This window comes from Dendrobates tinctorius, unplaced genomic scaffold, assembly GCF_039654945.1.
Source record: "Dendrobates tinctorius isolate UK_male_01 unplaced genomic scaffold, ASM3965494v1 ptg000046l, whole genome shotgun sequence".
In the NCBI taxonomy this organism is placed as follows: Eukaryota; Metazoa; Chordata; class Amphibia; order Anura; family Dendrobatidae; genus Dendrobates; species Dendrobates tinctorius.
In genome coordinates this window covers 46,857,935-46,872,039 of record NW_027361714.1, presented here as the reverse complement: position 1 = coordinate 46,872,039, position 14,105 = coordinate 46,857,935, and the positions used below count along the sequence as shown (strand labels likewise).

Here is a 14,105-nt window from a genome sequence, read left to right as displayed (position 1 = left end):
TGGACTTGAAGTAATTTTTTTGTGGAAAAGTTAAATGTTCATTTTTTTAAAACGTTCAAAAAATTCCTGTGAAGCACCTGAAGGGTTAATAAACTTCTTGAATGTGGTTTTGAGCACCTTGAGGGGTGCAGTTTTTAGAATGGTGTCACTTTTGGGTATTTTCTATCATATAGACCCCTCAAAGTGACTTCAAATGTGATGTGGTCTGTAAAAATAAAATGGTGTAAAAATGAGAAATCGCTGGTCAACTTTTAACCCTTATAACTTCTTAACAAAAAAATTTTTGGTTCCAAAATTGTGCTGATGTAAAGTAAATATGTGGGAAATGTTACTTATTAAGTTTTTTGTGTGCCGTATCTCTGTGATTTAAGGGCATAAAAATTCAAAGTTGGAAAATTGCGAAATTTTCTAAATTTTCGCCAAATTTCCATTTTTTTCCACAAATAAACGCAAGTTATTTGAATGAAATTTTACCACTAACATACAAGTACAATATGTCACGAGAAAACAATGTCAGAATCACCGGGATCCATGGAAGCGTTTCAGAGTTATTACTTCATAAAGGGACTGTGGTCAGAATTGTAAAAATTGGCCCGGTCATTAACGTGCAAACCACCCTTGGGGGTTAAGGGGGTTAAGGAGTAATATTCCATTACATTTAGAAGTCTTCCTAACCTCACTTATACATTTCTCTTTTCTTGCAGGCGTGCACAGCCAGCTACACATTTGTTCCTTACATGATCACACCCCATAATAAAGTGTTCTGCTGTGAAAGCAGCGTCCTGAAAGGACTGACGGAATTGATGCAGCCCAACTTCGAGTTGCTTCTTGGACCTATTTGTTTGCCCTTAGTGGATCGCTTTACTCAGGTCTTGAAGATGGCACAAGCCAGTTCATGGTAAGGCCTTTACACCGGGATGGCGGAATAATATAAATCAAAATGAGTTTAAAGAGTAATTTTTTTTTTAATTTTTATTATACATTCTTCTAGAAAATGTGAAAATAGTTAACTTTGTAATATCTTATCAGAAAAATCTGCATCTTTCTCATCCTGGAGTGAACCTTCACTTTTCAATTCATGTGTAAAAACTGTATTCAGTTAAAGAGAGTCTGTCACCCTTTTTTTGGCCTTGCAGCTGCCAGCATACACATCGTGGGCTTATCTACAGCATTCTGTAATGCTGTAGATAAGCCCCCGATGTAACCTGAAAGAGAAGAAAAACACGTTATATTATACTCACTGCGGTGGGCGGTCCGGTCCGATGGGTGTCGCCGTCCCGTCCGGCGCCTCCCTTCTTCGTGCGATGACGTCCTCTTCTCCCGTCCTGTAATGGCTCCGGCGCAGACGCATTGCTCTGCCCTGTTGAGGGCAGAGCAGAGTCCTGCAGTGCGCAGGGCACCTCTCCCGATGCCTGCGCACTGCAGAATTCTGCTCTGCCTTCAACAGATTATGCCCCTTTATGGAGCAGCATATGGGGCATAATCTATGGAGTATCTTATGGGGCCATAACCTTTATGGAGCAGCATATGAGGCATATTATTCTATGGAGCATCTTATGGGGCCATCAACCTTTATGGAGCAGCATATCGGGCATATTATTCTATGGAGCCTCTTATGGGGCCATTATTAACCTTTGTGCAGCATTATATGGGGCATATTTTGTATGGAGCATCTTATGGGGCCCATCATGAACTGTATGGAGCGTTATATGGGGCTCCTGATTCAATATGGCTATTCAAAAACGTTTAACCTACTGATGTCTCAATTATTTTACTTTTATTTGTATCTATTTTTATTTTTGAAATTTACCAGTAGCTGCTGCATTTTCCACCCTAGGCTTATACGCGAGTCAATAAGTTTTTCCAGTTTTTTGTGGCAAAATTAGGGGGGGGGTCGGCTTATACACGAGTATATATGGTAATTATTTTTGCATCGCTTTATTCTGAGAGCTATAACTTTATTTTTCCACTGATGGAGCTGTATGGCGGCTTGTTTTTTGCGGGACAAGATGGCGCTTTTTGGTTTTTTTACGGCGTTCACTGAAGGGGTTAACTAGGGTGACACTTTTCTAGATGGCATTTTTACGGATGCGGCGATACCAAACGTGTTTTTTTTGTTTGTTTACATAAAAATATGTATTTTTCAGGGGAATTTTTTTGCATTTTTATTATTTTTTAATATTTTTTTTAATTTTTTTTTTTTACCTAGTCCCTTTATGAGACTTTCACTTATTCACTTTGATGTGCAGGTATAATACATTGCAATGCTCCCTTATTGCAATGTATTATACCCTATGAAGAAAGCTTCTGAGACCATGCTGTGAGCATGGTCTCAATGGCTTTCTGTAGCTGGATGACCCGGGGATTGTCATGACAACCCCGGGTCATCATAGCTGAGATCGAGGCTCGCGATTATATTGAGAGGATGTCGATCTGAGGCAGAGGGAGCCCCGACCCTCTGCCTCCCCCCTGAACGCTGCGATCGCACTCGATTGCAGCAATCAGGGGGTTATCAGCCAGGGGCGGCACGGGCGCCGCTCCTGGCTGTAAGTGCAGGAAGCTTAGCCACTGACAGCTCTGAGCTCTTGCACTTACCGGGCAGGAGATGATGAAATTTCAGCATCTCCTGCCTGCACATGCGGTGATCGGTCAATCAGATTGACTGAGCAATCACAGAGCTCTGGGTGCGGGGACCAACTGCAAGGGTCCCCGCACCTCTTGCCGTGCCTGTCAGCTGTCGGCACTGAACTGTCACTGCCTGTTTACACGCAGTGACAGTTTAAATGCATAATGTGCACAGCCCGTCATGGTGCGGTAACTTACACCCGGCCATGACGGAATGTGCATGTCAATAGACGTTAAGGGGTTAAAGGTAACTTGTCAGCAGGATTGTGCTCAAAACTGAAAATAAAGATTAAACAACAACCACAAGACTGATTTAATCAACCAAGGTATCATTTTAATCAGTATAACAGCGCCAGCCTGACACGGTGTAGGTTACTGTGCACAATCCTGCTGACACGTTCCCTTTAAGGGAATTTATCACAAGATTTTGCATTGTAAACTCTATACATTAATAATCTTTTCTACCATATTAAAAGATTTATAAAGGTAATATTTTTTACTGTCTTTTAGTGCTGCAGTAATAATAAAACAGCAGCACCAATCTTAATCCCACTGTCCCCCTAATACCATCTGCATGATATTGAGACTGACAACTTCTTACCTGTCATCAGGATAATGCTAAGTAAACTACAGACCTTGTCAGGTCAGTGCTGTTTCACTGATTTAAAATGATACCTGGGTTGAAGACATTAGTCTTGTGGTTGTTGTGTAATCTGTGTTAGGCCTGTTTCACACTTCATGTTTTTTTGTGTCAGTTAAAATCCGCCAAAATGGCGGAAAGTAGATCCGTTGCTAACTGATGTAAACGGATGCCACCGGACTGTTTTATTGACGGATCTGATGAATGAGGAATTTTAAAGGAACCGCTGCCCGGGAAGGGGAGAGAGAGAGAGAATTTAAATTTCCAGCTGACTTCATTCCTCCGGGCATGCGCGCTATAAAAATGCGGATCCTGAAGCAAAAAAAAGTTGCATGGTCCGTCCAGGCATCTCGGCGGACGCAAAAAATTGACGGATCCGCAAAAAAACGGATCCAACGGATGGCCATCTGTCAAGATCCGCCGGTAATGCAAATCAATGGGGGAAAAAACGGATCAGCCCAAAAAAATGGCGTATCCGTTTTTTTGCAAAAACAGCGGATTTTGACTGATGGTCAAAAACGGAAGTGTGAAGCAGACTTTAGAAGTTTTCAGTTAATGAGATGCTCGGTCTTCTGGGCGGGCCTGTGGTGGTGGTGGGGGCTTTTTATTTGGAGCTCTGGCCTTATCGTCATCATTCTGGCTCAAATGACAAGTCACTGAACCTTTAGTCACCTGCCTCATATTTTACATACTATCATTTGCCAATATATGCTAATGTGCATGGGTAACCGCTGCCGCCATTTTGCTTGAGTTGCATTTTTTAAAGATCCCATTATTAACTGAATTATCACAGTATTTAAAGGGGTTGTCCAGGCTTTTCACATAATCTCATTACATATCTGGGCTGCAGAATTATGACAGTAAGTAATTTACTTTCTGTCAATAGTTTGCACAGTTTTCTAGATATTCTGAACAGAACATCCAAAGGGGGGGGGGGGGGGCGTGTTATGGCATTGAAATGAGAACTAGTCGTAACCTCCTACTCTACTCCAAACATGCCCTCTATAGCAACAACCCCACCCTCCATAGCTACAGGCCCTCCCCGCCCACGTGAAGCAGAACTGATCACACAGTAACGAATTCTTCCCCTCCAGCAGCCTCAGTGCAGAGAGCAGACAGCTGCTCCTCCCCCAGACACATGCTGAACAGTGTTCTATGGAAAGTGAAGACATCAGTGACACAGAGCTGTCTCATTCACACAGCAGAGGCTTTGTCACACAACAGATTACATCAGTGACTGCCATCCCCTGTGCAGATTAGAAGCTGCAGACCCCCATCACTGGCCATCACACAGTCTGTTCTCACTGCTGCCAGCAGCTTGGGACAGTGAGGGAAGGAATTACTGATAATGAGTTATGTATTGTAATCATGGAGTGGCCCAGAATACAGGACGAAAATTTTTGTGATAAAAGTACTTTTTTTTTTTTTTACGTACGAATTTGTGAAGCACCTGGGGGTTCAAATTGCTCATTATGCATCTAGATAAGTTCCTTGGAGGGTCTAGTTTCCAAAATGGGGTCACTTGTGGGGAAGCTCCAATGTTTAGGCACACAGGGGCTCTCCAAAAGCGACTTGGCAACCACTAAATATTCCAGCATATTTTCCATTCAAAAAGTCAAATGGCGCTCCTTCCCTTCTGAGCCCTGCCGTGTGCCCAAGCAGTGGTTTATGACCTCATATGAGGTATTGGTGTACTCAGGAGAAATTGCCTAACAAATTTTAGGATCCATTTTATCCTGTTTTGATGCTAAAAGAAATTTTTTGTTGGAAAAATTAAAATGTCCATTTTTTCCTTCCACGTTGCTTTAGTTCCTGTGAAGCACCTGAAGGGTTAATAATCTTCTTGAAAGTAGTTTTGAGTAGCTTGAGGGGTGCAGTTTTTAGAATGGTGTCACTTTTGGGTATTTTCTGCCATATAGACCCCTCAAAGTGACTTCACATGTGAGGTGGTCCTTTAAAAAAAAAAAAAAAAAAAATGGTTTTGTAAATTTTGTTGTAAAAATGAGAAATTGCTGGTCAACTTTTAACCCTTATAACTTCCTAACAAAAAAAAAAAATTTGTTTCCAAAATTGTGCTGATGTAAAGTAGACATGTGGGAAATGTTATTTAGTAACTATTTCGTGTCACATAACTCTCTGGTTTAACAGAATAAAAATTCAAAATTTGAAAATTGCAAAATTTTCAAAATTTTTGCCAAATTTCCGATTTGTTCACAAACGCAAAACTTATCGACCTAAATTTACCACTAATATGAAGCCCAACATGTCACGAAAAAACAGTCTCAGAATCGCTAGGATCCGTTGAAGCGTTCCTGAGTTATTACCTCATAAAGGGACAATGGTCAAAATTGCAAAAAATGGCCAGGTCATTAAGGTCGAAATAGGCTGGGTCATGAAGGGGTTAAAGGAATGACATGTAATATGATCTGTTGGTAAACTAAAGAGTGAGAACCCAAAACTCCCCATTGTTTGACATCTACTCCTCTTTCGCATCTGAAGCTCCCATCACTTTGTCTCCCGATAAGATCTAGTGTTTTTATTAAATTTATACTACTAACACCATGAGCTTTCATGCGTGCACTTTTTTTTTTTCTTTGATTAGGAGTTAAAGAATCCATAGCAAAAGAAAATATTAATAAACAAAACTTTTTAAAGGGGTATTTCCATCTCCAAGATCATGTCCCAATATGTAGTAGGTTAGTATGTGTAATAATAATATTAGCAAATACCTCTAATTAGAAATGTAGTATAGTTCTTCAGATTCGCTATGTCGCTTCCCTCTTATGCAGGGCATTGCAGTAGCTTGGGTATTCATGGTTACAACTACTCGTATTATGACAGACTGCTCTTAGTAGTAGTCTTAACCATGGATACCTAAGCTTACTGCCTTTCCTAGGAAACTTATATTTTTTGGTACTTATTCTGCTTTTAAGTGACCTTAAACCTTAAAAACCTTACCCCTCAACATATTCAAAACTATTGTCAGGCAGTTTATTAACCCTCCGGGTGATTTTCAGAAATTTAATACAAAGTGGCATGATAAGAATGAGAATTTAGTTTTACAACCTAAATGTCACCAAAAAATCATGGCCACAAGTGTTAGCACCCTTGAAATTGTTATCGAAAATGAATAATTTTTCCTAGGAAATTTTCGCAATTGCACATGTTTTGTTATATTTATGTTTATTTCTTTTGTGTGTCTTGTAACAACACAAAAGGGATAGAGAAAATTATTTGACATAAATTCACACAAAAACCCAGAAAAGGGCAGAAGGAAATTGATGGCACCTTTCCAAAATTTGGGGTAAACCACTGTTTCAAGCGTGTGATGCTCATTTTGACTCACCTGTGGCAAGTAACAGGTGTGGACAATATGAAAATCACACCTGAAACTAGATAAAAAGCGGAGAAATTGACTCAGTCTTTGCATTGTGTGTTGGTATGTGCTACAATAAGCATGGAGAACAAAGAGCTATCTGGGGACGTGAGAACCAAATTTTTTTTTAAATATCAACAATCTCAAGGTTACAAGTCCTTCTCCAGAAATTTTGATGTTCCTTTGTCCACAGTGCATCCACAGTGCGCAACATTATCCAGATGTTTACAACCCATGGCACTGTAGCTATTCTTCCCGGACGTGGAAGCCAGAGAAAAATTGATGAAGTGTTGCAACACAGTATAGTCTGGATGGTGGATAAGCATCCCCAATCAAGTTCTAAAAAAAATGCAAGCTGTCCTGCAGGCTCAGTTCGCACTGACACTCGTGCACCCTATCCCTATCCGTCGACATTTGAATGAAATAAAACGCTATGGCAGGAAACTCAGGAGAACCACACTGCTGACACACAGACATAAAAAAGACTGCAGTTTGTCAAAATGTAAGTGAGTTGGCCAAAATCCTTCTGGGAATTCATCTTGTGGACAGATGAGACCAAGATACAGTTTTTTGGTAAAGCACATAATTCTATGGTTTATCGAAAATGGAATCCAGTCTATAAAGAAAAGAACAGTACCCACAGTCAAATATAGTGGAGGTTCAAAGATGTTTTGGGGTTGTTTTGCTGCGTCTGGCACTGGGTGCCTTGACACTGTGCAAGGCATCATGAAAGTTGTGTCCTAGGTCATGTGTCTTCCAGCAGGACAATGACCCCAAACATACTTCAAGAAGCACTCAAAAATGGATGGGAACAAAGTGCTGCAGAGTTCTGAAATGGCTAGCAATGAGTCCAGTTCTAAATACCATTGAAAACCTGAAGCGATCTTAATATTACTGTTGGGAGATAGCAGCCTTCAAATATGAGAGCAGTTTGCAAAAGAAGAGTGGTCCAAAATTCCATTTGAGAATGGGAAGAAGCTTGTTAATGGTTATAGGAAGTGCTTGATTGCTGTTATTTATTCCAAAGGGTGTGCAACCAAATATTAAGTTGAGGGTGCCAACAATTTTGTCCAGACCATTTTGGGGGTTTTGTGAAAAATTATGTCCAATTTACTTTTTTTCCTCCGTTTTGTTTGTGTTGTTCCAATGCACACAAAGGAATCAAACATTGGTATAACAAAAACGTGTAATTGCATTAATTTTGTGGTAGAAATACTTCATTTTCTGGAACAGTTTCAAGGGTGGCAACACTTTCGGCCATGATTAACTGACACTCAGGTTATGTGTATATGTTAAGTATTTTCGTGCAGGTTTTGGGACAAATTTGTACTGAAAAAACGCAATGTGTGACCATAGTCTAAGTCCTTTATTTGGTTGTGAATTGCCGTGGCAACTAAAGGGACCACAAAATCACGATCTCTGGGAGCCAATGGGGTTTACCAGGGATCCCTACACTCTGTAATTGTAGAATTGCAGGTAACACGGGATACAGTGATAAGAAGGAGGCAGAAAGAGTTAAAGGGTTTATTACAGGGGATACTCCACACAGGGAGAGAAGGAGTTATGAGGGGGGTAAAACTGAGTATTGTATAAAGGTAGGAACAAATGTTTATGAAACCGGTAAACTTATCAGTCCGTTGGTTTCTGGGCTGTGGAAGCCTGAAATCCCACTGTGGCGCCGCAAGTGATGCGTGAAGTCTCTTGCCCGATCTTGAAGTAAGTTGAGGCACTGTCTCCTGATGGAAGCGGCATATCCTGGCTGTCCTAGGCGAGGTCATGCGTTACCGGAGCGACGTACGTGATGTGAAGTAGTCTGTGGTACCGCTGGAGAGTGACTCAGTTCAGTGGTGGAGGCGGAGGTGAAGCTACCCGGCTCTGTATGATTCACCTGATCAGACTTGGGTCGCTTGGCAGTCAGCGGAACGGTGCAGGATGGATTCTCAGCGGCAGGAAATTCAGATTCATGGTGAGTTCTTAATCATGGCATGCTTCAATTAAGAATTTTCCATGAGTTTGAAACACATCTCTCTTTTGGAGTATTTTTTAATGTAATTTAATAAACATTGTATTTTAATCTACGCAAGGTGCTGGAATATCTTCAGCTTGCCAAACTAATTGTTTTGCTTGACAAGCGACAGTTTTTATTGGTACCATGAAATAGGTGCGCTATTTGGCTTTTGTAGCACAAATTTTGCTAGAATAGTTTGCGGGCGACATTTTCGGAGCCCCTAAGGTACTGAAACAGAAGAAAAAACCCAAAAGTGTAGAAATTGCACCTCTCCATGAATAAAGCTACGGCTGCAGTGACTATTTTGTAAAACCACACTGTGCTTTATTCTAGAGAATTAAAAATCTGACAGTTTTGTGCCCATTCATTGTGCCCCCATGTAGTGTATTTTCCTCATATATTGTGCTTAGCTTGTGCTTCTGGAGATGCACACCCCGTAAATTAGTGCACTCTCGCCGCTACAATAATGCCAAACATATGGTCTGCTTACTGTTTAGGCACAGTGGGGCTCACAAGGAGGGGGCATTTTGATTTGCGAGTGCAGATTTCACTGGATTTTATTTGAGGTGGCAGGAGCCATATCTCTTTTCAAGAGTCTTTGTTCTTCCAGTAACGTGGGAACATCCATATTTCCAGTGACAGATGATGGACCTGAATGGGGGCTGGTTTTGTGCTGGATAAGTTAGGGTCTTTATTAGTAGCATTTTGGGGTACATAACATTTTTTGACTGCTTTAAGTATAAGACCAGGATCACATTATGGTGTTCTACACTGATCACTTATGTGGGGGTGTCTGTGTAAATCCCATAAAAATATGATTCAGACGAAACTCCCTGTTGGAGCCAATATCTATTATAGGGCAGATGGAGACACCTTGGCCTCTGTCTGGCGTCTCTTCCGGTGGTATTAATCTTTTTAGGCATGCACAGATTGGTGGGCCACCACACTTGTGCACTAAAAAGACGCCTAAAATGATGGGATACTGCTGGAACAGAGATCAGACTGAGTCCAAAGGGACTCAATCTTCCTCATAAGTGAAATCCTAAAGGTATGTGCACACCTTGCAGATTTGTGTGCAGAATTTTCTGCACAAAATATGCATCTCCTGGCAGAAAACGCAGCTGCAGATTTCACAAACTTCATCGCATTTTTTGTGCTTTTTTTTGTGCGTTATTCTATGCTTTTTTAGTGCGGTTTTTCATTGCGGTTTTCCACCTGCGGATTTCTAGAATGGAGCAGGTGGAAAACTGCACCAAAAGCGCACAAAAGAAGTGACATGCTGCTTTTTTCATTCCACACCAAATCCGCACGGAAAAAAAAGCATGTGCACATCGAATTTTGTTTTACACAGGCTTTAATGCTACTGTACATCACATGCAGTTCTGCTGTGTATACGCAGGGCCAAATCCGCTGCGTATATGCAGCAGAATCCGCACCATGTGCACATAGCCTAACAAGGTAGGCTATAAAGGTAATAGGGCACTTCAAACATATAACAAAACCTACAAAGCGAACAAAGTACAGAGCCCAAGGAATAAAAGTAGTAAATATTTATTGCTATAGTTAAAAACATACATTAAAAAATTCACTAGTTTGTTGTTTTTTCTTCTTCTGTTATTGTAGCCAGTACTTCCGAGAAGCCATCCTCAATGACATTAGGCACGCACGCACCAAATACACTGGAAAGGAGTTGGCCATTGAACTGACAAGGATACGACATCGTGTAGATAACATTGAAGTTTTGTCTCCTGATATCATTATAAATTTGCTCTTGTCATATAGAGACATTCAGGTACTGAAAGCTTATTAAATGTTTTGTGCTTTATTATGTTCCTAATTAAATTTAATTGGTGTGCGTGTGTGTTGTGTGTGTGTTAAGCCTGGGTTCAAATTGTGTTTAGGCTCATGACTCTGTTGGGTGTGCTACAGTATCTATTTTCTCTGGAAAAAAAAAAGAAAAGAATGCAGAGCGAGTGCCGGATAGAGCTATTAAGTGCAATGCTGCAAGTGGATTACCTAGTGTGCAATTTACCAGATTACACTGTTGTATCTGGTTACAAAGGTGAACACTGCCAAAAAGGAAGCCAAATGGAGTCCAAAGTTGGTTGTAGACTTTGGAGTTCATTTGCCTTGTACTCAAATGCTTCATCATGGGTTCCAAAAAACATGATTATGGAGGAGCTCCTATAAATTTGTGAAACTTGAAGGTTAGACGCAATGTGAAAACTGCTTAATGCAGTATAGAATTCTATTCTCCAAATCCTGTTACTTTAGGAGCCATTTAGACCACTCCAAAGAAATTATCAACTTAAATTGTTAGTTATATTTGTCCAACCGGGTGTTACTTGTGGATCATGTGTGTATACACACACTGTGGTCATATGTTTGCAGCAACATAAACTAGCCTGTCACCATTATGTAATTGCATTTATTTTTCCCCTCTCTTCTGAATGGCTCACCTGGAAAGGATTATGATTCCATTGTGAAGCTAGTGGAGACACTAGAAAGACTGCCAACCTTTGATTTGTCCTCCCATCTCCATGTGAAGTTTCATTACGCATTTGCCCTAAACAGGTGAGAATAATTTTCTGGTGACTTTTGCATAGTTCGAAGCAATCAATGTTACTTTTTGATTCCTTTTTAGTTCATCCCAATTCTACACTGACTAATTCTTAAATGATCTGTTTAACAGTTGTACTGTATAAAGGAGAGTTAACCATAACAAATTATGCAGAGCTTTAATAAATGTGCCTGTGCTCGATTAATGGCGGCCATATGGATTTTTATGAGTACATTTAACAATTCCATTACAACACAATACATGTCAGTGTAATAAAATTGTCATGTAATGTGTAAATTTGGCTTTATATTTGTAAACTGTTATGTCTTTCACTCAACAGTTTTTAGATACATGTACTATCTGTAATTTTTGGCGGATATATCACGGACTCGTTATTATAAATCTGTGTGTTCTTGTGTTCTTTTTTTATTTTTTGTGGGCCAATTGTGCACAAAGGAAAAAAAAATGTAGACATTTCCTACTTTGATCTGTGCTGTAGATCCAACTTGCCAATGTACATTTATTCCTTCGCAATTTAAAATGAAAATTTGTCATTGGTTGTTACAGAAAGTGTAAAGCCAATACAGCGCTGCGTATTGCATAGCCAGCAACTACCTGTAACTGCAGTGACTGGACATAGCTCCGATTACTGTAATTTAAAAATATAAATTCCGCTGTCAATCTCTATAAAGGTATCATTGCCGATGTGACCCAGCTCCCATCACAACCTTCCTCCCCACCAATTGGTTACCTTGGCAGGTGGGGGCCTGCTGAATCCTGCGATATCACTTTATAAACTGCAACACTGTGGTGGTATATCAGTATATAATATCAAATGATCACAGGTTTAAGTCCCCTATGTAAATGAAAAAAATGTTTTAAAATTTATATATTTGTAAAGGTTTATAACACCCCCATTTTCTTATTTCAAAAATTAAAATTATTTAATGCCAAAAATCGAAAAAGAACACCAGAATTGCCATTTTTTGTTCAGGGCACTCCCCTCTTCCTCCCCTCCCCCCCCCCCCAAAAAAAAAAAAAATGCAACAAAAAGTGATCAAAATGTCATTTGTGCTCAAAAGTTATCCACTCGGTGTAAAAAGCAAGCCTCCATATACGGTAACTTGTCAGCATGAAAATGAAAAGTTCTTTGACCTGGATAATCATGTTGCTAGGTCATTTTTACTACTTAATAAGCACCAGAAAAACAAAATACAAAAAAGAAGGCAGAATTGCATTTTTTATATTTTGGCTGTTTCACAGCACTAGGAATTGACCAATCTACCAGGATGTTGTATAATAAAATTAATCATTTAAAATTACAATATTGTCCTGCAAAAAAAACGACCTCAAACAGCTATGTCGACGGAAAAATAAAAAAGGAACAGGCGGAAAAAATGAAATATAAAACAAATCCTGGGTTCTTAGGAGATAATGACTTGGTGGGGGAATTAAACGGATGGCACAGAAGATGTCTTGTATTTTATTGTTCAATGCTTAGAGGACTCTAAGATTATTTCTTTTCTGACAAGATAAAATGAATAAAACCCAAAAACTGAGCTTGGTTTAAGTTGGTATACATGCAGCTCATAGACGCATGTTCGCTTTGAACATAAAGCATACAAAACCTAAAAGAGGCAAAATAAACATAAACCTTACTGTAACTAAATAAGTAAAAAGCAAAGGAGCATTTAAATAATACGGCGTTCTTGGTAATACTGTTTTTGATCAAAAATAGCATAAAAACCATTACACCGTCGACAAGGTGACCCTGATGGGAAACTGTCAAAGATAAAATGGATGCAACAAGTATTATAGAAAATGAAGCACGGAACAAAACTGGATCCAGCTTAATTTTTCTTTTTAAGTATGAGAATAGAAATTGAACTTTGAAACCGGCCCTAGAACAGTTTTGGTACTTAGGTTTTCACGATATGAATGTTTTTCTTTTATGGTAGGCGTTTTTGCTTATGTGGGAAAAGGAAGTATAATTGTTTTGGTTATTAGCTTAGCATATTAACATCTCTAAAACACGTTTCAAAAAAAGATAGTTTCACCATCAGTTTCTTAGTTCAAAACTGATAACTAATACCTCACTACATTTAGTGCTGTCCTGGTCTTTGTCAAAAGGGCATGTGCACACAATGTCTATTACACACCTGCATAGCTTTTGAACTTTATGAAAAATGCAGCTGACCAGAGCACCATCCTTCCTACATATTCTAGCTATGTCCCCTATATGGCAAGTAGAAGAAGGTGCTCTGGTCAGATGAGACCAAAGTAGAACTTTTTGTGCTAAATGCAAAACGCTATGTGTGGTAGAAAGCTAACACTGCTCATCACCCTGAAAACATTATTTCTACTTTCAAACATGGTGGTGGAAGGTTGAAGACCGGAAAGCTGGTCAAATTTGATGGGTGGATGATGGAGCTAAATACAGGGCAATCCTGAAGGAAAATCTGTTAGAGGCAGCAAAAGACTTGAGACTGACTTACAGGTTTACCTTCAAACAGGACAACAACCCTAAACTTAATGCCGTAGATAAAATTGAATGGTTTAGATTAAAGCATATTCATGTGTTTTAAATGGCCCACTGGATTCCAGACATAAATGCCATTGAGAAACTTGAGTAGTACTTGAAAATTACTGTTCACGGATGCTCTCCATCCAATCTCACTGAGCTAGAGCTAGTTTGCAAAGAAAAACCAAAAGGAGAGAAAACCGAAAAAAAAAAATCAAATGATGGTATAACGATAAAAAAGTCAATACTTTATTAAACAAACAGTGTGCAACTGATAAAAGGAGGCACATATCAAAGTACAGACAAAATTATCAAATCAAAATTACTATGTGGGTATGTAACAAAAGATATGGGGGGAAAAAACGGCTGGGTATA

At 39.5% G+C, this 14,105-nt stretch overlaps 1 protein-coding gene across 2 annotated transcripts in view; it reads left to right on the top strand.

The window, feature by feature from the left end:
• MAP3K5 (mitogen-activated protein kinase kinase kinase 5) overlaps positions 1 to 14,105 on the top strand; it is a 339,184-nt gene that overhangs the window by 138,605 nt on the left and 186,474 nt on the right. For both annotated transcript variants that reach the window (XM_073575888.1, XM_073575887.1), the window contains exons 4-6: positions 705 to 898; positions 10,273 to 10,441; positions 11,117 to 11,223. In XM_073575888.1, the coding sequence (XP_073431989.1) occupies positions 705 to 898; positions 10,273 to 10,441; positions 11,117 to 11,223 (470 nt within the window). The remainder of the gene's footprint in view (positions 1 to 704; positions 899 to 10,272; positions 10,442 to 11,116; positions 11,224 to 14,105) is intronic.